Source organism: Rhea americana, unplaced genomic scaffold (genome assembly GCF_003343005.1).
Source record: "Rhea americana isolate MKP2758 unplaced genomic scaffold, rheAme1 scaffold_85, whole genome shotgun sequence".
NCBI classification, from domain to species: Eukaryota; Metazoa; Chordata; class Aves; order Rheiformes; family Rheidae; genus Rhea; species Rhea americana.
The window spans coordinates 1,627,980-1,653,569 of record NW_028187034.1 but is presented as its reverse complement, the minus strand read 5'-3'; the positions used below and the strand labels follow the sequence as shown (position 1 = coordinate 1,653,569).

At 50.4% G+C, this 25,590-nt stretch overlaps 1 protein-coding gene across 1 annotated transcript; it reads right to left on the bottom strand.

The window, feature by feature from the left end:
• Positions 1–7,377: 7,377 nt before the first annotated feature.
• Positions 7,378–24,928, bottom strand: PDGFB (platelet derived growth factor subunit B). Its single transcript, XM_085323498.1, has 7 exons — positions 24,801–24,928; positions 17,240–17,336; positions 13,998–14,081; positions 13,301–13,506; positions 11,407–11,548; positions 10,831–11,000; positions 7,378–9,608 (listed from the first exon to the last, which is right to left on the bottom strand). Exons 1-6 carry the CDS (start codon positions 24,888–24,890, stop codon positions 10,864–10,866), a joined length of 756 nt encoding a protein of 251 aa, XP_085179624.1. The 5' UTR covers positions 24,891–24,928; the 3' UTR covers positions 7,378–9,608; positions 10,831–10,863.
• Positions 24,929–25,590: the final 662 nt, after the last annotated feature.

Below are 25,590 nucleotides of genomic sequence, written 5' to 3'. Positions count from 1 at the left end.
TCTTTGGGTGAGGGAGGGGGATGAGGAAAAGAAAAAGCCCTCAAAAGGTAAAACTCCTGCCTTTCCTTGCCTTTGCATCATCCACCACTACTCCTTTACAAGTCCTCTCTTTGCTCTACAACTGGGTCTTGCAACTTCTTACTAACTTAGTCAGGCTTCTTTTTAAACCTAGAGGTGGGAACTATCGCCAGCTCATGCTAGTGGTCGAGATCCAAGATGCAGAAGTCTGCGTCCAGAGCAGCCCTGATGCTGCCAAATCCCAGTGCTGTAAGCCCTCCTATCTGGTGCAGCAGAGCTCATTGCTCACTGAAGTTAAGGCACTGTGGTGACCACTAAGAATCATAGAATGGTAAGGTTGGAAGGGACCTCCGGAGATCATCTAGTCTAACCCTCAGCATAGCCCCGTACAGAGATTGAACCCACAACCTTGGCATTAGCAGCATCACACTCTAACCAACTGAACTAAACCTGCCCCCGAGCCGGCATCACGTGGTACCAACCTTGGACAAGCACAGACATCCAGGTGCCATCCGACTCCTACTTGTCCCCCCTCAAATTAATGTACATTTGTCCCATTTCAGGTTTGGGACCTGCATGTCCTATCCAAGACTTGCTGCAAGGCCTACCAGGGATGCTAGTGGGTCCTGGGCTTCAGCCCACTAGCTCATTAAACATTGATAAGCCTGAGGCAGACTGGCTTTCCCAGGTGCTGTGGTCCCAGCTGGACACCTCTAGTGCTGGTTGTGCATGCCGAGTTATCTACACATCCATGTTTCTGCCTCTAAGTAGGAGCCAAATGAAAATAAATAAATAAATAAATAAATAGAAGAGAGAACTCCTCCAAACCCCTGTGCTTGCATCTTATCCAGCTAACATGGCCAGCTCTGCCCTACTCAAGCGTTATGGACTGAGAAAGGGACCCTCGGCTGTGCAGTGTAAGGTGGCTGCATGTCAAGTTTGTGATGCTTTGGCTTCGTGACCAGGGACATCCCAAATGCCAGGAGTGCTTCCAGCAAAGACACCTTTCTTCCCTCAGCTGTATTTACGGAGCGAGTGAAGCATGGAGGTGGGCATGGCAGTAGTTGCCAGTTCCCTCAGGTTGCTGTCTGAGAGCCTCTGCTTCCTAGACAGGTGCACACAGACTCTTTAAAGGTTTTTAATCCACAGCCATAAATATCAATGCTTTCCAGCTGGCAAAAAGCCCCTGYTGCAGGTTGGCCTTCCTCTGGGACCAGCAGTGTATACAGCCCCTGCTCTTCCTCTCCCTTGCACTGGGTTGTCTCTAAGCTCCAAGGGCTTCTCCTGTGTCCACCTGCTCAGCCCAGTGCAGTCTCCAAAATGAAAGGAAGCTGCTTAACCTGAGCCACTTCAGCTAGCCAGCCTTTTGCTTGGGAAAACCATGGAGGGTGAGCTTGCAATCCCATATCCTGCTTTGCCTCTTGGAGCAGGGCCTGGGTTAGAGCAGGAAGAGAAGGGAATGCGCAGGCTCAGCCCTGGGCCCCAGACCCATGTTCGCRGGAGAGCACCTGGCTCTGCATTCAGAGTGGGAAACTGCGACACAGTTTCTCTCCCACACTGCAGCAGCATCTGGCTGCTCCTTCCTGGCCACAAGCTTTGAAACCATCTACAAAACCTAAGTAAATAAATAAGCACAACAATAGGTTGCAGCTTCCCCACTGGAACTATCCATGGAAAAGGGAAAATATGTATCATGAGGGAGAACTGTAAATCCTGTTCAGCTGCTCCCTTCTGTTTCATTTAGTACACTTGAAGGTGGCTGCACCGAGCAAATGCTTTATTCGATTACCAGGCTGTTTGCACCAGTCGAAGCCAAGCCAGGAGAGTGTCTTGTGCGCCAAGCTCGAGTGGAAACAACCAGGCCCGGCTTCAGCCCTTTTGAAAACAGCCATATCCTGGTTCAGCTGTGATGGCCCCTCGGTGAACGAGGCTTGGCTAACGAAGCTCGTGGGGTGCTCTGATGAGCCCAGCATCCCCCATCCCTGCCCAGGGAGCAGGCTGCACTGCCGGCTCCTCATCTCACCCCAGCGGGCTCTGATCTCGCCCCCGGAGGGCAAAGCACCTCGTCTGGATTTGGACAAAACTCTCTGCCCATGGGTATGCGCTTGGGATGGCTCCTGCCCATCCCTCCCAGGCTCGGGGCTCTGCTATGAGCCCGGGGGGCTGGCAGGGCCCAKGTGCTGGTAGCAACCAGGGTATTCCCTGCTAGCGAGAGCTACGCGGCTGCTGCGCATCGTCAGCCAGAGCTGCCTCAGACTTTCCAGCGCAGGCTATGCTCAGCTTGCAATGTTTTGCTCGTGGCCATCAGGTTTATGGGACCCCTGGGAGTCCCCCCTTTTCCTCCCCTCCCCCTCCCAGCACAAGCTTTTTTGTTTTTCTTCTTGATTAGTGGAAAAATTCCTGAATCTGTTGGAGGGAAGGAAGGTCTCTTCTCTCTCACTTTCTCTCTCCTCAATTAGCGAAATGCAAACAATTTCCCTTGTCACGGGGAAACACTTTTTTTTTTTCCACGTAAATAACAGCTCTGCTGGTGTTAAAGAGACAGGACCCTTGCTGCAGCCCCCCACCCCAGCACCACRTTGGCATGGGACGGGGCTGGCAGCAGGCGCAGGCTCAGGCAGACGGGTGCCGCTCACCCAAGTCCAGACAGGTGCGCGCCGGGCACCTTTTGCTGCCCCGCGATGCAGCAGGCAGCATTGCTCGGTCCCGTGGCAGCTTCCCACCCGGCGCGCCTGCTTTTCGGCGTGTTTGCGCATCTTGCAACGCCTCCATCAGCAGGGTGATGGGAGGAGGTTGGTGCATCCGCCAGGCGCTTGGTGCTGCTGGCTAATTAGTGGAGCCAGAAGAAACGCAGGCACCTGGCGTAGCGTCTTCCTCTGGGAAATCCCAGCATGCAGGGCCRTGTCAAACCTCTCCGCTCTCTTGCCCTTGGTTTAGCCGCATGCTGAGCAGAGAAAGCAGAGACCTTGCTGCTGTTCTTATTAACAGGGTGTCTAACGAAGCATTTAACTGCCCACCCTGGCTGCGTGYGAGCGCTTGAGGAGGGAACAAGAGAGCCTGGCAGGTTTATCCCACACCTCTAAGAAATCTCCACAAAAAGCACAGCCCCAGACCTGTCCAGCATCCCCTCTCTCCTCCTCACGGTGGGCCCTCCGGTCTGGCACCGGGACTGCAGGGCCCTCCTGCCCTCTCCAGCTCATGGAGCTGCAGTGCAGACCTCACGGCCGCTTTGGGGGAGCCCCCCTGTGCGGTGAGCCCGTCGCCGGATGTGGGACRCCAACACCACCTTCCCTTCTGCCATCATTTCTGTGCCCGCCCCATCATCCGGCCACGACTCCAGTGTGTCCTCTCCTACGTGTCCTCTGAGGCCCAACTACCCAAACAGGGGCGGCAGCCTCCCTGAAAACCACGCTGAGGCCGAGCACTTCATAACGACCCGTCTTTCCGGGAGCAACTCGAGCTTACCGTGCGGGCTGCAGGGTGCCTCCGCACAGCCGCCTCCGCGATTCGGGCAGCCGAAGCCCTCGGGTGGGTGCTCGGCRAGATTCACCCATAGCTCCAGACCTTGGCCAACCGGAGTAACGCTCGTGCGTCACTGTGCGAAAAGATGATGGCTACGAAACCCCTTTGGCCCACCAGTTCCTGGGCGGTCTTTGCTGCAATCGGGCATGCGTGTCTCAATAAGGGCTTTTCTCCTTTGGTTCATTTTCTTTTCTACTTTGGTTCATTAATCACAGCTTTTCCTGTGCTGACCTCATTTGGTTTGGTCTCTGACATCACCGCTCACAGCCACGGATGAGTGTGCGGCAGCAGGCTCTGTGCTGTGGGCTGGAAGGAGAAGAGACATCTCGGCAGAGCCCGCGTGCTGGCCTCCGCAGAGAGCCTCTCCTCCCGTCTCATGGTGCTGAGGCTAGTGCAAGCCAGGGGCCACTAGTACTTGACACCTTGTTTTCTGCTCTTCCCTCAGCTCTGAGAGAGATTTGCCCTGAAAATTTGTTTTTCTTAGTGCRGAAAATACCCTTGCAGGGCTTTTGRAGGATCTGGGAACTTGGGTATTTCCAAAGCTGAAGGGGCAAGACCTGCATTAGAGCCCAGCATCTCTGTGCAAAATAAGCTCTGCCTGTCACTGTTGGCTCTTTGCTGTTGCAGCACATTCAAAAAAATCACTGTGAACATTTCAGAATGTGTACTGACTGTCAAGCCACAAATCTTCCTGCTGCCAGGTTCCCAACAATGTTTGGACGGGTGCTAAATTGCTTGCAAACAGCTTCTTTTATTGAGTTAGCAATTGCAATCTTTTTTGTTTCCTTTGAGTCTGCTTTCCTCCAGAGCCCTGTCACCATCTTTGGGGCAAACCAAGATGGTACATAGTGTTTGGAGAGTCCAGTTTGCTCTCTGCCTGGCTGGAGAAGAAAAAATGGTTGGTAAGCCCTGTTGTAATTTTGTGTTTTGGTCTATCCCCCCTCCAAGCTCCTCTGCTGAGAGCCCTGCAGACTCTGGCGCCACGTTCAAGGCTGTGTCATTTAATGCAGTGTCTGCACTGCCCACCTGGAGGCCCAAGCATGGCTCACTGTGGGTCTTGGGGTCCCTCTGCTCCTCACCCTTTCCCTGCTCATTTTTGGGGGCTAATCCCGTTTCTGTCCTTCCTTCAACCCCAAGATGAAAGCTGAAAACTGCCAAGGCTTCTTCACATCTTTTAAGATGAGAAACTCCCAAGTCTTTAACATATTCATTTGGTCATGGGCAGATTATGGCCCAAAGGGGAATGGCATCATTTGGTCACGGGCCGTGTGAAGATGAGTGGTGAACAGCTGCATGGTCGGGCTCTGGACTTCTTTGAGAAGTTTTTTTTTCCTCTTTCTTTCTTTTTTTTTTTTTAAGCTAGTTTTAAGTTCCTTCTATTTCCCTCTTTCTTTCTTTTSCACTTCTCCCTGGGCACAGCCCACCTGGCCCTCACCCACAGGCGGTGATACCGGATGCCCGTGGGCAGGCACCAGGCGGCACATGTGGATGCCYGCAGCCCACGCCGCAGCCCATTCGGGCTCCGGATCCCACGGGACAGCCATGGCTCCCAGAGGACCTTCTCCCAGCTGCGCCTGGAGCGTGGGYAGGCGCTGCGGTGGGAGGGGGCAGCCGCTGTGAGGGGCACAGCTTACACCAGCAAGACGCAAGCCAAGCATGGGGAGGGCAATGCCTGTGTGGGCTCAGTGCTGTGGACAGGGCTTGACTCTTGGCTGGTCTGAAGAAAGGTCTTCCTTCAAGCCACAGCCAGGCATGGGGTGACTTTAAGCCAGTCTCATTCTTGAACACCAACAAAATAAGCAAATAGTCAAAGGTTTTCCTGGAGGCAGCGAGGAAACTGTTGCAAACTGATTTGTTACTTCATTTGTCCATGCAATGGCTTCAAGCGTTGCAAACCCTCAACACTAAAAAGCCTGGAGATAGGCTTTAAAACCTAAGGGTTTGTTTTTTGTGCACGAATAATTCATTTAGCACGCTTTTTGATTTGCCTGACACTTTGGGAAGCTGTGTTCCTACAGAAGGACCAAATTCTGAAGTTTCTTTCCACTGCCTCAAAGGCTAGATGCATTTTCTTTAACAAAAGATGAACTTCCCATTTGAATGACTTATATCCTGAGGTTGGGCCTTTAGGAAAAACAGCAGTCAGTGTTACAACAGCAGTTAAAACAGGGATAGTTGCCAAGACTCCCCGATCATCAGAGATCGGCACCTCTGCACAAAGTAAATCCTCTCCTACAGTGCACTGAAGGTCTCTGGGGGCTTCTCCTCATGCACATGGTCAAGGWGCAGGGTTTTACGCCCAACTGCCAAGTTTGACTTTGTGGGGTGGATTTAAAACACCTGCTTGAGCCTTTGGAAGTGTTATAGGGTCCTGCGTGTCCAACACGCTATCCTGACCTGTGCTGAAGCCGTGCCAAGATGTTGCAACCAAACACTGTTGAAGTCAGCTGCTGGAGCAGTTGCTGCGAGTGAACACTAGGCACTGGAGCAATGTTAACTCAAGGTGTTCAGGTCCATAGTTTCTTTCAACACCTATTCATTTACAGTTGTTAAGGCAGAAATACACATTTGCGGAGTTCAGATGGGTTTGTACGTGTCCTTCCGCACTGCTGTGGTGAAGCTGCATGCTTGCGGAGGGCAGGAGAGGACCGAGCTCTTCCTCCATCCCCCCAGAAGGACCAAAGTGGGCTGAATGTGCCAGCGCCTCATGTGCCTTGCACCTCCTTCACACTTCTTTCTCCCCAAAAACTTCCTGCTGGCATGCCCTTAAGACCGAAGTCTCATGCTAAAAATCTTTGTTCACTCTGAATTATCCCAATCGCAATTTGTACACCAAGGAAATTACAGCAAGGATACAACTATTATCCCCTCTGTAATTTTGCCAGTGCTTTCCCTCCCCTGTGCTGTGGAGGTAGCAGATAGGGGTCACCCCTACCCCGGCTCCCTTTGGCAGAGCAGAGTAAACTCCTCTCACCCCAAAACATAGGATGCTGGAATAAGATACACTCCTTGGAGTCTCAGACTTGTATGTCAAGGACGATCAGGAGAATATCCTGACACCCAGCTCCCTGGATTTGCCATTGCAGTGTGGGGTGGGGGGGTGGGTCTATGTTCCCCGTAGCTGAGCCACGGTCTTGGGGTGCTGTGCATGCTCTGGTGGGCTCTGGAAATCGAGGCCCAGACAGAGGCCGTGCTGGTTGGAGCAGGAGGCTCCAGCAGTTGCTCGCATGTTGTGGCACACCCAGGGCTTGCTTTTGCCTGCGGTCATGTTTGCTGCCTGTAGCAGGAGGCAGCTGCCTCGCACCCGCAATACTTCCCTTGCTCTGAGGAAAGGGAAACACAAGGGCCGTCGGTATCCTAAAGAGGAAAGGACTGATGTTGTCTAGACGATATGACTAAGAAGGGAATAGGCTAACTGTTTACATGGCTTTGAAGAGTGTAAACACTGTGATTTGTTCTAAGTCCTTCAAAGCCAGGGAATCTGGAGATCAAATAAAGTGCAGGGAAAGTCTGACTGGGTCTCCAAACAGAGCAGCTAAGAAGGGCACCTCTTTGATAAAGAAATCCCCAAAGCCTGAGTCATTTAAAACAAGTGGGAAACCTGTCAGAATAAAGAGCTCAGTAGTGCTTGCCATAGGCGGGTGCATGTATGTATGTGTGTGTGCAAATACAGCAAGTGAGCTAGCAGGACCTTCCCAACTCAGGTTGTTGCTGCTCTGTAATCTCTGTTTAAGCATCCTAAAAATTAACGTGGAGACTCTGAGAATTCCTATCTGGCTCATGAAGAGTTGTTTGTGCTTCTGCAATTCATTCAGCTCACAAAAGAAAGTGAAAATGTGGTTGAGAGATTTTTTTTTCATTTTTTTACAACTTTAAATACAGTACTGAGTATAAATTAATCTTACATTAAAAAAAAGCCAAAAAAAATTAAAATAAAATAAAACCTCACCATCTTTACAAACCAAAGAAACAGATTTTGGAACAGAAAAACAAAGTGTCTTAAGACTTGAGGGCTTAGAGTAGGAGGAATGGAGCAAGGTGCAGCCTTGGCAGTGGTTATCAAAAGTGCTCTAGGCTTGTAGGAGGCAAGGGCTGAGTCCACGGCAATTTGTAAGAGCTCCCAGGTTGTGGCTTCACCTCCTTTCCCCAGGTTTTTCTGGCACTTTGCTCTGCATCTGTCGGGGAGAACTGAGAGAAACGGCTGGAGGCAGGAGCGGCAGGCAGGAACTGCAACTCTATCTCAGGGCAGGGAGCTTCTTGTGTAACTCTGCAGGGCCCAGCACGGCAGGATCCAAGACTGGGATTCCGAGGCAACACTGAAAATTCTCGTCGTAAATAACGTTTCCACTAATGATGACTGACTATCAACTGTGCAGAAATGGCCCCCGCCAGGCAGAAGGAAGTCCTTCTCCAGAGAGATTTTACAGTGGCCCAGGAGGGACTCTGCGACTGACCACCCGGCTGTTCCTCAGAGGGCTCATTTCTGTCTCAGACTGCTGCTGCAAACTACAAGAATCATCCTCACTAATTTTCTCTATGCCTACRTACAACTAGCCATATCTTGGACCAATTTCTAAGCTCAGTGGGCTTGGATCACTGAACAGGTAAAATCAAGGGGCATGAAGGAATTTGAGAGAGACAATGTGAAGGAAAAGATGGGAGATCCAGGAACATCGACAGGGAGAGAGCAATGAGGGCATGGTGCACAGGACATCCATGAAGGGGTTAAAAAGCTCAGGGGAATGACATTATTCTGCTTTCAGGACCACAGAGCAGGCAAGGACAGCTCATTTAGATTAAGTCATGCTTCTAAGTTTGGCTCTTGTCGGTCTTGTTGTGCTGCCACTTTGCCTCCTGCAAGGAAGTTGTGATGGGGGGTTGGTGGAGAGTGAGAGAAAAGGGCAACAAGACAGAGAGAGATCAGACTGTGCCTCTGTCCGTCCTGTCCCAGACCCCACAGGCACTGARTAACAGTGCAGAAAAAATGCGCTTTTCTTCTAGCCCACCCAAGCTGATGCATGCACGTGCCACTGAGGTTCCTGCCACTGGGGAGTGAAATCCATTTAAGAACATATATATATATTTCTATATATATTTTTATATATATATATATATATATATATATGTATGTATAAATACACACACACACACACACACACGTGTGTGTATATATATATAAATATATACATACACACACACACATATACAGGTGCACACATACAGAGCAAATTTAAAAAATAATCTGAGTCCGAGCCTGGAAAGCTGAATTCTCCACCAGCATGTGCAAAGATGGCTCCCCTTGTCAGGGGCCAGGGCTGTGGAGACAATTCTGCCAGCCATCTACTCCTTCCCTATAATCCAAACACCTTCCAGTCAGCACCAGGAGCAGGAGGGGAAAAGGAGGGGGGAATGCATTTGGCTTTTTTGTTTTTTGTTTTCTGTTCCCCGAGATGTTGTATGTTCTAGTGGTTTTGGTTTTTCTTTTTCAAATAAAATATACACACGCACATTAAAAATATAGATCTGTCCCGGTAGGGCAATAGAAGTCCTTAGTGCATTTTCCATCATCAGTTGCTGCTTGCAATCTGAGATATGCCTGTTTTGAAAAAGTAGGTCCAGTGCAAGTGTTGATCTCAGCCGAGCCCTCCAGCCTTACCAGAAGCACAAGGAAAAGGAAGAACATTCCCCTTCTTCCCTCTGTCTGTTTTTSTCCTCCTCTCAGAAGAAATTGGACCCACTTTCCTTTTCACATTTTCCATCCTGTCCTCTAGAGTAGGGAAGGCATTGTCCTGTCCTCACCGCATGTTGTGGTTGATGGGGTTCATTTTTCATGTTTGCATTTTGTTCTTTTCTTATATATATAAGTTGGAGGGTTTTTTTTTTTTTGTAAAACTTTAAAATGATGTTAATAAATGAAAGAAGGGAGAGACTTTGGTGGGAAAGGTCCATTGATGGAAAGGGAAGCACCATTTGCCGTCTGAATCAGACGTCGAGGCAGACAGACAAAGAGGAAAAGTTATCACTCCAAGGACCCCATGGGGGCAATACAGCAAATATATTAAATAAACCTAGAAGAGAAACAAAAACACATGACAGCATTAGAATATATATCCCTCTTCCTCTGCAGTTCCCTTCCTCTCTCTTTTTCTCCTCTGGAAATGTTGGTGTTGAGGCGCCAAATTAAAAGCCTAGGAGGGCTTTTGACYCCTACTTTTTCCCTGGACAGTTTGAACCAGAGTTGAGATCTGCATAGCTTTTACATCATTTATACCCTGGGAACCTTGGGCTGGACAGAGGGATCTTGGGATAATCACAGCCCTCGTAGTGTTAAGCATGGGAATAGTATTCCCAAGATACTATCTGATGCCTCTCTTCCATAGCTCCTGAAATGCAATACAGTGGAAGTTTGTCATCTCCCTCTCATGAGGCAATGGGAAGTGAAGCAACTGGCCCAGGCTCATTCAGGAGGCTGCGGCAGAACTGTGACTGCTGAGTCACAGGCCAGGGCTTTCACTATTAGCCTGTACGGCCTCTTTCTAAATTCAGCCCCYAGTTCCATGCCCAGGCTACTCTATCTTTTATGCACCTTTCCCTCTCCCACAAGGAACCAGGGCTTGATTCTCCTTTTGTTTGTACAGGTAAAATTCTTCTGATGACGAGGGAATTGCTCCTGTTTACATAAGTCAAGGAGAGAAGAATCAGACCCTGGATGACAAAATCCAGATCTATTGCCAGAGATTCCAGTTCTCCTTTCCCCTTGTATGACCTTTCTTATGCACACAGACTTCCTGCTAGGAGAGAGATGAACCAAAAGTGCTGCTGCTTCTAAGTCTTTCTGCCAACTCAACAAATGAAATAAAAGGGAAAGGGATCCCCAGAGCAACATTAATTCTCTGCTTTCAACAGAGAATCAATAGAGAAAGGCGAACAGGAGCTGCTCCACAAAAGAGATGAATAACACAGACCCTGAGGAGATTTAGGTGTAGAGAGAGAGGTCAGGCTCACTGTCTGGCTTCAAGAGATGCAGAGAAATGGGAAGGCAGAGCTGAAGAGCAAGACAGGGTTGCAGCATGATTTTTCCACCTTTACAAAGAGCCGTAGATAGGATGAACATGTAGGTCCCAGCCTAATCTTTCCCTCTCCTTCRACCCTGCCTTTACCATGTCCAGGTCCTGCAGTAACCCCATGCTGAATGAGCAGCTAGTGCTGTGGAAAATGTCTAAGGTGTCTAGGCAGAACACATGTCCCAGGAGAACATCTCTCTTGGATGGAAAAGCAGCTTGCTCTTACCTGCCTTGTGTTCTCTCTCCCCTGCCAGCACTCCTATGCTACGAGGATTTCTTTCAGCACTTTCTTATCGTTGACATGCTTGTACTTCTTATGTTTCCTCTTCTGTGCTGGCAGCCGGCGTGCTCGTTGCCTCTGAGAGACAGCGGCTGTGGTGAATGATGATGACAAGCCTGCCAAAACAGAGGGGAGCGTGTCTGTATGGTGAGGGGCAGACAGGTCAAGTTGAAATACTGTTCCCCACTCACTAGTGACTAAGAGTTCTGCAAGAGGAGCACCACAAGGCTCCTCTTTCGTTCTTCCTCTGCCACCCTCTGCTCTCCACAGCCTCTGCCCTCTCCTTTTTCCCAAACTGTCCTTTCCCTTTGCCTCTTTCCTTTTCCTCCTTCATTTCCTTTGGTTTCAGCCCTTTGCTGGATGGCAGACATCTTGCAAAAGGTTCCTAGGCTGGTATAAATCAGCAAAAGCCCATGAGATTCAGTGGAGCTAAGCAGATTTAAACCAGTGGAGAGTTGGTTCCTCTCTCCCCAGCCTCTCTTCTCACACCTTTTCCCACTCTACTGATGCCAAAATTCTTACGTCTCTGTTCGCGTTGCCCTGGCCGGCTGTTCCTGGGGGGCTGACGGGACACCGCTTCACACCGACACTGCACGTGGTCCTCCAAAGGCACAACAACTTTTTTAAATATTGGTTTCCTCTGGACAAATTCAATCTTATTCACCTATTTGGGAGAGAGAAACATCCAAAAGATGAATACAGTTGTAGTTCCCACTCTGGTAAAGTTATCAATCTCAGTATACTCCTGTTCTGGCTTTCTTCCTAAAGGGTCAGAAGGTAGTTTATAGAGCATGGTTCAAATTTAGAGGCAGTGCGTATTGCAGAAACTTCAGCACACATGAGCAGAGCAGACCTAAACCAGGCAAGTTCGGATGTGACTGRTTCTTTCCCCCATTCCTAACTTGCAGCTGCTTCTAGTGTGAAGCAGGACAAGTGGTTGACCATACAGAAACATGACATGAGTGGAATGGGATGTGCCGTGATGGCAGAGACCTGGGGGCAACCAGAATTAATTGCCACAGGATCCTACAGAAAGGGCAAAACCAGAATAACTCAGGCCCAATGTAAGTAAATGCAGCTTCACCAACTCCACTGAGGCCTGTCTGAATTTGTCTCAAGCTCTTTAATAACTCYCAGGGCTGCAGCTCTCAGCTGTGTGTTTCATGGGAAAGGCGGTGCTCTGGAAATTCCCTCGGACTCTCCATCAGTGCTGACTCAGACGCAAAACTCACTGCTCCGCATCCCACCACAGGGCATGAGCTTTCTAGGGGTGGTTCTCCTACTYCAGGAGTGGCCAGGCCTGACCCTGTTTGGCTTATCTAACACAACCATAGTCCCTAAAGTGCTCTGCAAGCTATAAATACTTGCTTTGCTGTGAGCCTGGGACTGAATTCCTCTAAACCAACTGCCCCCAGCAGCATCCCTTGGCCAGTGCTGAAGCAGCCAGGCTGTTTATCTTTCCTTGAAAGCCCACTCCACACGCTTCAGACCACACGCTGCTCGCTAGACAAACACTTCCAGCCAAACAATAGGGAGACCTCTGTCCTCAAAGAAACCATTTCCAGGTCACTTTTTCTGGCTGGCTTTTGACCTCTCGTTTGCTTTTTTCCACAAAAACAACTCCTGTTCCTCCCCCCAACACCATTTTTCCCTCATTCAGCCTGCCTTTTCTGAGAAAGGAATTTCCTGATGGAATGGGAATGCAATGGGAATGTTTGAATGCAACCTCTGCCCGCCAACCTCTGCTGTCTGCCCAGGGGAGTCTCTTACAGCTTAGGCAGAGGATTAGTATGGGATGAGTATTATTTTTAAACAAGCTGTCTGGGAGGAAACTGTAAGAAGATCACTATTAGCTGAGAGGCAGGCAGGATCAGAGCAAGAGGTTAGCTGTCAGGTGTCTGCTTGCAGCCTGACTGGGTCAGGAGGTAAGAGTGGGGCTGAGAAGGGGGAGAAGCTGCTTCAGTGCATGTCTTGGGAAGGAGCTGCAGCAGTAGCTGGGGGATGGAGCACTGAAACTACAGGTCCTTCTCTTTGCATCAAAGATAGCTCCTGTGGTGAAAGTGTTGTCCTGTTTTTTCTGCTCTGCCATAGAAGACAAGGTTGCCTTGAGCCACAAGACTAGTGAGGGCCACAGCACTGGGCTGCAGCTGGGGGGTGGTGCCCTGTAGCGCTGCTGCAGTGGCAGTCCTCAGCCGCTGCACAACACCAGCCYTCTGAGCAGCTGGCACAGACCTCACCGTGGGTGAGAGGTTGYAGTGCTGCGTGGCTAATGCACAAGATGTGACTGTAGAGAGATGTTAGGGAAAAGACAGCTGAGTGAGCCTTGCATGTGAAACTTGCTGTGGTTTTCTTTTGGAGGGCTGGAGATGGAGGTGGGGCTGTGAGAGGAGGGAGCTGTGGAAAGGGTTTCCCTTACCTGGACATGCCGGACACGGATCTGCGTGGGACGACACTGCACGTTGCGATTGTTACAACAGCCGGAGCACCGCTGCACCTCCACACAGGGTGGCCACACCACAAAGTTGGCATTGGTACTGTCCACCATGTTGCGGGAGATTTCAAAGACCACCACCCGCGTCTTGCACTCTGCGAGGACAGCTGGCTCTGCTGCTGCCAGAGCATCTACAGAGGGCCAAGAGAAGGAGGGAGGATGAAACAGACTGCAGCTGTTACCAACCTGYTGCAACCACCTCCACTGGAAGAGAAAGAGGCTACACTGCTCTCCCACACAAACATATACGCTCTTTCCCCCACTCCCAGCCGTCTRTGTTGCTCTCTGGCCAGAACAGTGCCCTGTGCGAGAGCCCCCAGCAAAATGATGCTTCTCACTGCAGCGACAGTCTGAGGCAGGAGATGACGCTTCTTTAGAGCAAATCAGCACCCAAGGAATTTAAAGCAGAGCAACTTGCAGAGCTCTGGACTCCCTCTCCTGCATGGATAGGGTGTAAAACCCAGCTCTTACACAAGGCTCCTTCCCATCTGTCTACACATCCATGCACACAGCACATTTCAACCTCTACCCCAGCAGAAGTATTTCAGACCTGCATCTGCATCACCCACAGCTGCTCAGGTTAGTGCCCCAATAACCACAAGGTGAAACATTGCAGACTCACCTAGGCTTCGTCTCCCTCGAGACAGGGCCAAAGAATTTTGATGGGGCTGAGTTGCATTCACATCCACGCTYGAGCTATCCTCCTCTGCAAAGGGAAGGACATGATCTAATAACACTGGGTAGAGGTGGAAGAAGCTGGCAGGCACTTGTGCTCCACTAACCAGGCAAATGCAGAGATACAGGTAAATCATAGTGCCAGTACATCATGCTAGGCATAAATCCACAGGTAGATCACAGCCATGCTGGGGCATGGAGACTCCCTGTTTGCAGTTCAAAGYAATTCAAATCAATAAGCCTATTGTGAAAGAGGGATCTTAGCTAGGTCTAGCAGAGGAAAACTAGGTCACAAATAACATGGCCTTAGGTAGGACTGTGGTAGGAGTAGGAGAAGGTTCAGATCATTTGGCTCAGCCCAGGATATGACAAGGATTATACAAAGGCCAGGTGGGACAGCCAGGAAGTTTAGTATATAAATACTGAGGTGTCTTGTTGGGATAGCTAAAGACCGAGAGAGTTCAGGTGTGGGAAGGTAGGGAGAAGGGTGACAACAGGTGGCAGGTGGAGTGCTTGGTTTTTGTCTCCCAAACCACTATACTTGCTCAATTTTATGATAGAAGAACAGGAAAAAAAAGTTAAAATGATTTCCCCCTCTACTACTGTAAGGTAGTATATATGGAKTTTTTTCAGTCAGCAATGGAGAGGAAGACAGAGAGCATTCAGCCCAGCTCTGAGCAGTTCCCTCCCACCCCACCGCTTTTTCCCATAGGAAGCGCTGAATAGAGAAATGCCCATAATCCCCATGGAGCACTCCAATACGCAGCCCCTCCTGAGCTCTGGACAATGGCCACGCTCAGGGATAGCTCCCACCCAGCCACAGCTCTTTCCTTCTCTGGCCTGCCTTAGCAGCTGAAGGAAGCAGAATGGACGTCAGCATCAAGAGAATAATTTTCCTAAAGGGAATTTGGGGCCAGTAGAAGATCTCTGTTTATCTGAGATGTGTTGGAGCAAGTTCCCATACCTATCATGTCCCATCCCTCTTCCTCAGTCCTGCCTAAGTGAAGCTTTCTTATAAGGGGAAGCAGGGACTTAGTTCTCTGCTCACTCAGAGGCAACTGATGTGTGCATAGAGGCTGTATGCACGAGGCAGAAATCATCTGTCTGTGCAGTCAACATCCACATGAGATGAACAGACACACTTTAAAGTGGCTAGAGAGGTATAGTTAATTCTAAGAGACATCACTCATCTGAGCCTGAGGCAGACACTCAAAATGATGGATCATGCTCTAGAAGGGCCCATAGTTCTCCCTGGACTACMGAGCATGTCTGGATGACTGGCTTAGATGAGCATGTCTACTTTGCAGGTATCCACAGTTATGGGAGATGACTCCTACTCTTCACATCTCAGCTGTTAGGTCTAGGATGGTGTCTAAGATTGGGAGAACAGTATCTCAGCTCATCTACTTTCTGGGGCTGCCAAAATCCAGCTCCTTAGGCAGTCAATGAAAGACAGCAATCATGACACCTATCCAGTGCACAGATGGCCCAGAGATAAATACACCTGGCTGCTTTCAGGCTAATTTGGTAATACATATATTTGCTAACACACTAATTCCACACAGGGCAAGCAAATGGTGATGCCCCTCAGTCACTGCCTGAGGCCAGAAGAGTGCCATATGGGGAAACAAACAGAAGGCTTCAAAGCACCCGTCTCTGTTTCCCTTGCCAGTCTTTCCTAATTGAGACCTGAAGTGAAATCAGTGGCCAAAAAGAGAAGCCCTCTTTATTTCTTAATCATGAYGGTGGTCAATAACCGGAATAGAGATGTATCTGTTCCTTAGACACTGGGACATGACAGACTGCACGCATCTCAGCCACTCCTTCCCCACCCCTCCATCCAGTGTTGTCTGGAATTTTATCATGAGAGGGTGGGGGCTGCCTTTTGTGCAAAGGTTAAGTCGATGAGAAGAGAGAGGGGAAAAAAATAGCAACAACTGTTGACTAGAAACAAATCTCCCATTGAAAACTGTGTCCCTCCCTCCCCAGGTTGTCCTTCTACACCCCAGGTCAGTACTGCAGCTGTGGCCAAAGAGGGTCTGGGCGGGGGGACCAGCCTGGGACAAGCAAGTATGTCTAATTTTGGAAGTTGCCCCATTGTGTGGCTCGTGGACAAGGAGGAGGGAACTGGGGAGGGCAGGGAGCGGCTGTGGTGGTGGTGGGGAGCCTYGTCGCCTCTTTCTAAGGCAAACAATAGCTGAACACAGCTGGTGCCCTCCCCCTCACTTTCCCCCCCCTGCCCCTCCAGGGCCATTTTGAAAGGCAGCGGGAATGCTTTTGAGACTGCGCCAGTGGTTGGACTGGCATAGGAAACAAAAGCAGGAAATTCTGTTCCCCCGTAGATAGTGTCTCGGCAAGGATTACAAAGCTCTAAACAGACAAAACACAAGAGAGAAGGCGAGCTGGGGGGGCCGGGGGACGACGGGCGGGAGCAGAGTTAGAATAGAATGGAATTTGCTCTGAAGAGACCGTTTATAAATAAATTCCTGGGCCAGCCCAGCCGCCGTGGCGCGTGCTCCAATTCCCACACGTGCCGACCCCTCCATGCTTTGCTGCTCTCTGCCTTCGTTACTGGCCAATGACCCCAAGGCACTGGAGCCCCAAGAGCACTTATCTATGACAGGAGGCTAAGCAATGCTACCCACAGCCAACCTGACTTACCCTGTGTCCTGTATCTCACCCATGGACTCATGTTCTGCTGCTCCAGTCTTGGAGCCTCTGGGAACTTGTGGCCTTTCCTGCATGCTGAACCTGAGAACTCACTTGGTCCTTTTCTCCTCTATTACTCTATTTCCAGATCCTACTTTTCCACCTCATAAACTGATCCTTGGCCAACTCAAGCCCAGCTCCTTCTGCATCTCTCAGGGTGAAAAGCACTCATCCCATGGACTCTGGTTCCATGGACTCACTTTGCCCAGCTCCTATTGCTTTTGTAAGCCAGCATCCCTCAACAGATCAGGCAGTTAGAAGGAAATCCAAAACGCTATCTAGCTGCCTAACTCACATGTTTTTTTTTTTTTTGGGGGGGGGTGCTAAGTGTGTAAATACTTGGGTTCTAGCTCCTGAGTGGTTCCTGTATTTACAGCGAAGCCTGCTGGTAGCGTATCTACCGGASAATGGAGTACACCCTCCCACCTCCTGAAAGAGTTAAGAAAAAAAAGAGGAGTGTTTGGTGAAGAGGAGATTTACCTACGGAGTCTATCCGAAGGGCACGCTGGAGGTCGCTGATGGAGCGCACTGAGCTGCTTCCCAAAATCTCATAAATATCTTCAGGTATGGGGTCCCCCTGCCAGGTGACAAAAAAAAAGAGAAGGGCAGAAACAAGTATTAGAGAGGTGATCAGCAAATACAGCATCATGTAGCGGGGCAGGGCAGGGGGGTGGAAGCAGCACAGGAGGAAGCACGACAGAACCACTGAAAGGCAGAGAAAGACACGCCCCTGTGAAAGCATGAGCCTGAAACCTGAACAGAAGTGAGAGAGCCCTCTCGCTCCTTCTTACAGAGTGATTGGCAGACTGAAAAAGCAAGAAAACTCGCCAACTATAGGGTTACACACTGCAGCCCTGAATCCTACGCAAACAGACAGCAAGGTTTTCTTCTCTGGTGCTATATGACTTCTCCAGGTGGCCTCTCATTCCTGCTGCTGGCAGTTTTAACAGACTTCCCTTACGCTATCAGATAAAACCTTCCTAATATTTCCCTCTGTTATGAAACTCCCTCACGGGCTTTGTCAGATATTGTGTGTGTATGCGTGTGCGTGCGCGTGTGTTTTCAAACCACAGCAGCCCAATAATATACATCATTTGCATACTGTTAAAAAAACAAAAACCGGGGAAAGGAAGATTGACCTTTGCAGTCGAGTTTGCTGCTTTGGCATGAGCCTGCAGTGAAACTACAAATGCTGCAGAGAGCACGTGAAAGAGTGTTTGGAGTGGTAGGCTGAGGAGCTGATCTGGATGAAAAAAAAAACATGGATTTTGGGGTATCACTGGATGTCAGTGCCAAAAACCTTAAGTAACCAGGTTTAAACACACCAAATGATGGGCCAGATTTGGGGTGTGTGCAGGCAGGTGCAACATCATCAATCTCTTGGGAATCTTACTCTGACACCAGAACTGAGTTGGTCCCAGTGACAGTGCTTAACAAGACTACAAAGGAGTAGTGTGGGAAAGCAAGCACTGGTTAAAACACACTTCCGAAAGACTAGAAGAGGCGATGGAAGAAAGCACTGGCCAAAATGTTTGCTTAGCTCCTAGCTGTCTTCATTCAGGGTTACTCAAGTGGAAAAACTGCTCTTTCAGCTGGGTGCTGGATGCCATCTGAGCTGCAGCCCTACACCATGCCCCCGTAACTGAGAGGAGAATTTTGCTTGCGTGTTTATGAAATGTAGGGATTTTCATGCAGGTTTTTATGGGCAGTTGGTGGCATGTGTGTGGTCCTTCTCATTTACAGCTCTTCRTTTCCTGCCTGTGTTCAGAGCAGAACATTTCCCTTCTGCTTAAAGTAGAGAAAAAACACCAGGTAGGTRGCCTTAAAACATCGAATGTGCTAGCCCCAAATCTACTGCAACTTTTGTATGGGTGCTTGAGACATCGGTACCTTCCTGCACATACCTGTCCCTCGGCTACCCACCCTTTGCCTCTACTAATGGGGTAACAGGAGTGATAGTGTGCCCCCACCTCAGTCCACACTCCAATACAATAACTAACCGGGAATTGTTGGCTGAAGGTTTCTGCAGCCCATGTTGTGCAGCAGAAACCTCCTAAGATAGATGTAGAGCAGACAACACTAGTATCCTAAACCTCCACAACCAGATTCACCAGAAGCCTTGAGTCAGAGCCCTCAATCCTTGCTTATGTAGGGTAACACAAGACAGTGCAAGGTATCTCATATCCAAACCACTTTGTCCTATGCCCCTGTCACTGTAACATCTCATAACAGACATGGACACGAGCCTTCAGTGGAAAGCAGATTTTAGATCCCCAGCCATTACTTGCTCAGAGTCTCTGARGCTGTCAGCAGGGAACCAGCTTTAGTGATGGAGGAACAGTGAGAAATAAGCTCATAWAATTAAGAGACCACTGAATAGCTGTGAAATGAAGATGCCTTCTGACGACTTCTCTACTGGGAGCTGGAGCAGGACCAATAGCCCAGTGCTGAAAGACTCTGCAGCACTTTCCTGCCTTGCATCACACACAGCAATTTCTGGAAAGGGGGTCATTTACAATTCCAAGTACTTGCAACCACAGCTCTGCACTGGGCACTGAAATGAAGGCTTTTTAATGTTTGCACCTGTCAGCTAAATGCATTTGTGTATGAATGCTGCTCTGCATAGATGCTTCTGGTCCTTCCTGATACTTAATATGTGTAGGAAATGGAACTTTATTTTAAACCCTGGCACTTGGTGAGGGGAGAGAGTGGGCAGGTGTTACGAGACTCAGTGTCTTTGGAGGCAAGCTGGGAGGTGTCACCTTGTCAACTGAGAAGGGGGAACAGATATGAATCAGGGATTGTAAATGCAGGCCTTAAGGAGTGGGATTGCTGGGAACTGGCTACAGGAATAAACTCCACTCCCTGCTCACAGCAGGAGTGTTAAAAGCCATGTTTTTCTTGTTGCAGATACTATCAGTATGGCTACGGTATATCACCAGCCCACATATCTCATAATCCTATTCTCCTACCCAGGGTTTGTGAGGCAGCTCTGCTAGTGACAACTGCAAGCTCGTGAAACTCCTCACTTTCCCCCTGTGCTGCGGAATTGTGTCTAAGGCTGGCCTAAGAGCGGTGTACCTGAGCTACACAGCTGGTCCTTGCTCCCCTTGAGGTCTGCGAGAGGGAACAGCCATGCCTGGGGCCTCCAAGCCCAGCCCTGCACCTGGGAGGCTCTGAGACTGGGACACGGTATGCCTGAGCTTGGAGCACTAGGTGGGGAAGGGGCACAGGAAAGCAGAGATCCAYCAGCTGCCTCCCACTGATCCCACAGGGTCAGAAGGTAGAGCAGAAATGCAGGAGGTAGGATCCCTGACACACCAACCCAAGCAGCTGGCGCTTTTCCTGCTTAGCAACTCCTCTGGAGTTATTTGTCTAACACAGGTTAACAATTTCTTTTTTAACTGCGCGGCAGATCAAAGAAGACTTTTGTCTCAATGGACTCCTGGCTGGCTGTCAAGTGCCCTGAGGCCTGGCCTCATATTGCTGCAAGGCCACTGGATTCCTAGAAGAAAGTAAGTTTGTTCTTCCCTCCCTCTCTCCACCTCCCAGTGCCTGGTTCTCTCTGCAGCAGTGTGGGCACCCACCCACCCTGCCAGTCCCTGAGCAGGTATGTCCTCTCCCCTTCTCCTGCTTGCTGGCACTCGGGAAGTGAGAGCCAAGGCATGCATTACAGCAGCCAGTAGAGCACCTGGGCAGGGGCCCTGCCTGCCTGGCAGGTGCTCTGTGCTGTGGGTATGAAGTTGGGGCCTCTTGGTGGGTCAGCTTTTCCTCCTTCTCCTTCCTCCCAGCTATCAGCATCTTTGGCTGGTGCAAATCAGTGCAATGCCCTGCATGTAGCCCCAGCGTGGTCCCAGGTCACGTCCTACAGTTCTCCCTCTGCACACACATGCACTACTCCAGCATCAGCCTGATCCCTAACACTGCTACCCATTTGTGTCTGGAGCATTCCAGCAAGGTATAATTTTGAGCACCAGGAAGACGGTGTAACTTTGGTGCTGAAGTGGGCAATCAAACACGTATCCAGTCTATACAAGGTAAGAAGGGAAGCAGGAATGCTGCAGAGGCTAGTTGCCTGCCCTGGGGTTAGGTGTATGGCTGTACAGACAGCTTGGCTTCCTTCCCAAGGCCCGATTCTCCAAGTCACTACGGCATGTTAAACCCTGGAGACCAGCCTTTGCCTAGGTGGTGTAGGGAATATGCCAGGCCATTCTCCAGTCCTCGTTCCAGCTATTCACAGGCAAGGGCTGCAGAATCTTACCAGAGAGCGCATCTCACTTGGTAGTACAACAGATATAGAGGAGGATGGAGCAAAGACTGAAACAGGAAGGAATGGGAGACTGTCAGGGTTCACAGAAACCAGCCAGGGACCCTACCAAGGCAAGGACTCCTCCAGACTTCCTTCTTTGAATGGTGTGTATGCACACCTATGTGTGATTGCACACAGAGGGACAGAGGGTAGCATGTCTGCTCTAGAGCATGGAAGCACCAGTCTGTCTGCTTTTTGGCTTAGGAAATGGGGGACCGACCATGGCAGGGAATCTTAGCAATAGGCTCTCACGTGATCAGATACACCAAAAGAAAAAAACAAAACAAAACAAAAAAAAAACCCAGTGTTTTCTTTCTCCCTCTCAAGCTCATGTAAGGATCCTGAAAGGAGGCTTGACAGCATTCCCTGGCAGAGAGCAACACAGACAGAACCTGATGCTGGCCAACCTCACCCCAGAAGCACTTGCACCCTTGGCACAGGGTCTTAACCCTTCCAGCACAAATCTTGATATCCACCTGCCAGAGAATCACATATCTGCCTCTCCCCTCACAGGGGAAAATCATCCTCAGGAGAGTCCCTTCCCCATGGAACATGGGACAACAGCCTACATTTTGCTTTCTTAAAAGCACCAAACTCCTGTTTGATCTTGCCARTGTTTCTACCCACCCTTTTTCCATTTCAAGGCGGACTTTACTGCTCCACCCTACTCCACAACGCACTCCTGCACAGCTCCCCCGCAAGGGTTAGAGGTATTTCCCCCGGGCCTGTTGGAAATAGCACAGGAACCACTGTCATTCTCTCCTGCTGCTTCATATCAGCTGATAGTGAGAGACAGGCAAGTACATCTTGCCCTGCTCCTTCCACGAGCTCACCCCACACGTCATCTGTCCTGTAATAGCTGTCCTGGCTTCCATTTTTTTGTTCCTGTTACAATCTCATGCTAGGAAGTCTTAGGAAGAGTCCTGGGGCCTTATACCAGGAAGATGCAAACCAGAGCTGGGCCAAGGTTATGAGCTAGCACCCAGCCGCACCCCATTCCTTGGGAATTCCAAAAAGCCCTGCCAGGAGGATTTTACCCAAGCAAACCACGCCTGGCTTAGCCCATCTCTGTAAATGTTGCAAGGCAACTATTACAGCCCTCAGGTAAAATGCAAATAGGTTAGCATCCTTGCTTCCCAACTGGCAAATACCTTCCCTCTGAGACGCACATTCCCTCCTGCTGGAAGAGCTCCAGGGCCCTCCAGCTCCAGATGGGCGTGACAGAAGAGGCAGAGGGACTTAGAAGTCTCCATCTCACAGCTCAGATCTCTTGATTAGGTGACAGCTAGTGTTTCTGGGGCGCTTTCTCCAGCAGGTCTGAGAAGGAGATACAAGCCCCATTCAGAGGACGCCTACTATTAAGCAGGCTGTTAAGTGTAATATTGTACACCTTTGCTGCATAGGTATAAACCACTACTCTAATGTAGATTTGGGGACTGGCTGCAGGCAGGAGCATCTACTCAAGCAGAAACTTTCTTGGCTCTCTGGTCATAAAATGATAAATAGCACTGTTCCTCCCCAGGAACTTGGGGCCAGAGCCAGAATTCCCAAACTCTAACCCTGCTAAACAGTCATAAAGTCATGCAGTGTTTTCACATGATTACAGTGAGGAATATCAGCCCTTGAGTTCAGACACTTGCATCTTTACCCTTTCCTAGTGCCGGTCACAACTGATGTTTCATGTTTCATGGGAGAGGGAGATCCGAGCCACCCACAGAAGAAATAGCCATCCTCTACCTAAAACAAACATAACTTCTGGGCAACCCACAACTCTAACTGCTTCTCTTTGTGGCTTGGGCATGGGGAAAATAGACCCATAAGGTGGTGATGCGATGTTTTGTACCCATGCCCTTCCTGGCCACCCACAAGAGGGATTGCCCAAAAATGAAGAAGGAAGAGAAAGAAATGATGCAAAGGGTGGGAGTTTTTGGTGGAAGGGTATCTCCTGCCTCTGACAATCCCCAAGCTATAGATTCAAGGCATGGTTTTGTCACTTTGGGTAGAATTGAGGTGGGAACTGAAGCTTTGTGTGTGAATGTTAGGGGCTTTCTGATCCCCTCAAATTTGCATGGGATCAAATGATGAAATATGACAGCAGAGGCCAATGGATTTGGGGTCTCAGAGCTCCTTTTCCTAGTCCATCATTCTGAGGGGGGGAAACAGCAGGAAAACCAGTTCCAGCCTGTGGATGGAAAAGAGGTTTTGATTTCCACATGGCAAAACAGAGGGCTGGTATACATTCATTAGTCAAATCTAGCACCTGACCCCCATCCTATGCCCTGCTTCCTCCTAAGCAGTGTGTGTGGGAGGGGTGCAGGGGGAGCAGGATGACATGTTTGCATGACTATGTGTAAGCGCAGTAAAGATACCCATCTCCAACCTCCTTCTATGGCCCCAGCTAGAAATATACCTTAGTGAGTAACTGTGCCACCCAAATATTGCTATCTCTATCCTTCCTATTCCTTGACCCTTTCAAAGCCTTTCCACACTTTATTCTTCAGTAGCACCCCATTTACATGACATTTGACTTCAAACTATTTTTCTTGAGGCAGCAACCAGTCCTCAGTTGTGCACACTATGGCAACGCCAAAACAAAATGATAGTTTGTATACCAGACATGCTGCATGCACACTTGCAGGGTGCCTGCATGACCGGGGGGAGTGAAAGGCTCTGCAGAGCAGGTGATTTATGCAGTGCCTCCAGGGATGACAATCTTCGCATGAAGGTACAAGCGAGCTATGAGGACAGCACAGGAGGTCGGTGGGTTCCCAAGGGACTCTGCAGCAGCAATGATGGCCAGCACCCTTTTTCATACAGTAAGCAAAGACAGCTTCAGTCAGGTCTCCACTTCCCTTACACCTGACACTGATTGCAGCTATAGCCTCGAAGGCATATATATTTTTTTATGATTAAGCCAGGCAAAAAATATTGCAACAGTTGTTCTTCTGCAGCCAGAAGATACAGCTTTTGTATCTCTCAGGAAGGTGGAGTTCCTGCTCTCTTTAAATATCTATTTGCAGCAATAAAGAACAAGCCTCCCCGTCTTCCCAATTTCTCAGCGCTGTCCGCGAGGGCTCCTGGAGGCAGCAGCCGCCTACACACCCAGCTCCGGCTCCGCAGCTTCAAGCACCTCCAGCCACGGGCCAACCACTTAGGCCACGCACGTCAGGCGGGCAGCCACAGGCCAACAGCTACTACCCCGGCACCCGTGCAGGAGCCCGCGCCCCGGCCGCCCCCACCGCCGCCCTCCCCCCCACCTGAAGGAGGCTCGGGGCGGGGGGCAAACCCCCGCACCTGAGGGCCCAGGGCACCTCTGCGGGGAGCCCGTCCCGAGGGCAGGCGCCCGCAGCCCCGCGCGCGCGGGGCCAAGGGCGGGAAAGCGGCCCAACGGCCCCAACGGCCGCCCTGCGCCTCAGGGCCGCCGCCGGCCGCGCGCACCACGGCCGCTCCCGCCGCCCGGCCCCCACCGCGCCGTGCTCCGGCGGGCCGGGCCGGGCCGGGCGGCGCGTGGCGGCGGAGGGCGGGAGCGGAGCGGGGGAGAGGGCCGAGCCATGGGCGGCAGCGCGCCGCGCACGCAGAAATGAAGGGCTGTCGGCGAGCCCTGCCCTCAGGAGGCGCCGCGCCGCGCCGCAGCGCGCCGGCGGCCGCCTCGGCCCCCCGCCCGCCCGCTCCGGGCACGGCCCCCGCTGCTCCCGGGCCTGCCCGCGCCGCACCTGCGGGGCGGCAACTCACCTCCGGGCGGGCCAGGGGCAGGTAGAGGATGAACGCGAAGAGCACGCCGAAATTCATGCCGACTTCGAGCCCCGCCGGTTGCAGGCACATCGAAGGAGAGCCCCGGCAGGGAAGCGCTTGCCTCTTGACAGCCCCGCGGCAGCAGCCCGGCCTCAGGCACCGAGGGCTCCGCGCTCGCCCATTACCCCCTCCAAGTTGTGCGCTCTCCTCCTGGGTGGCGGGTGGCAGAGTTGTCCTTGGGGAAGGAGAGGGGAATAGACGTGGTTCTCGATGGCTTGTCCGTCTCTCTGCTGTCTCACAAGCCAGTGGGAATGCTGGAGGAAGGATGAGAAGGAGAAATGCAGTCCMTCAAAATTATATGCATCCAGAGTCCGTATGCCTCTTGCCACAAGAAATGTTTCAGTATCTCCTTTATCAGGTGGTCCACATGCTATTTTTCGTCTTGATTTTCTTCTTTTRAATGTATATAAAAAAATCTTTGACAAACAGGTGACAGCGACTCAATGTTCTTAGAAAAAAAAATGCACAAAATTAAAAAAAAAGAAAAAAACTTCCAAAGTTTTATATGGCATCCAAAAATAAAATCTTCTTCCTTAATGTTTCCTTTTCAAAATGTTCTTTTGCTTCCTCACGTCTTTTCGTTTGTGGAGAAAAGTTGGTACTGTCAATTGAATATCTTCCCCTTACATTAAATTCTGGCTTTGGTGCCTTTTCTTGCAAAATGTTGGCAGTTTGGTTGGACGTGAGGTTTGCTTTGGTTTTGGAGACAGGTGAGAGCAGACGTTTTTGC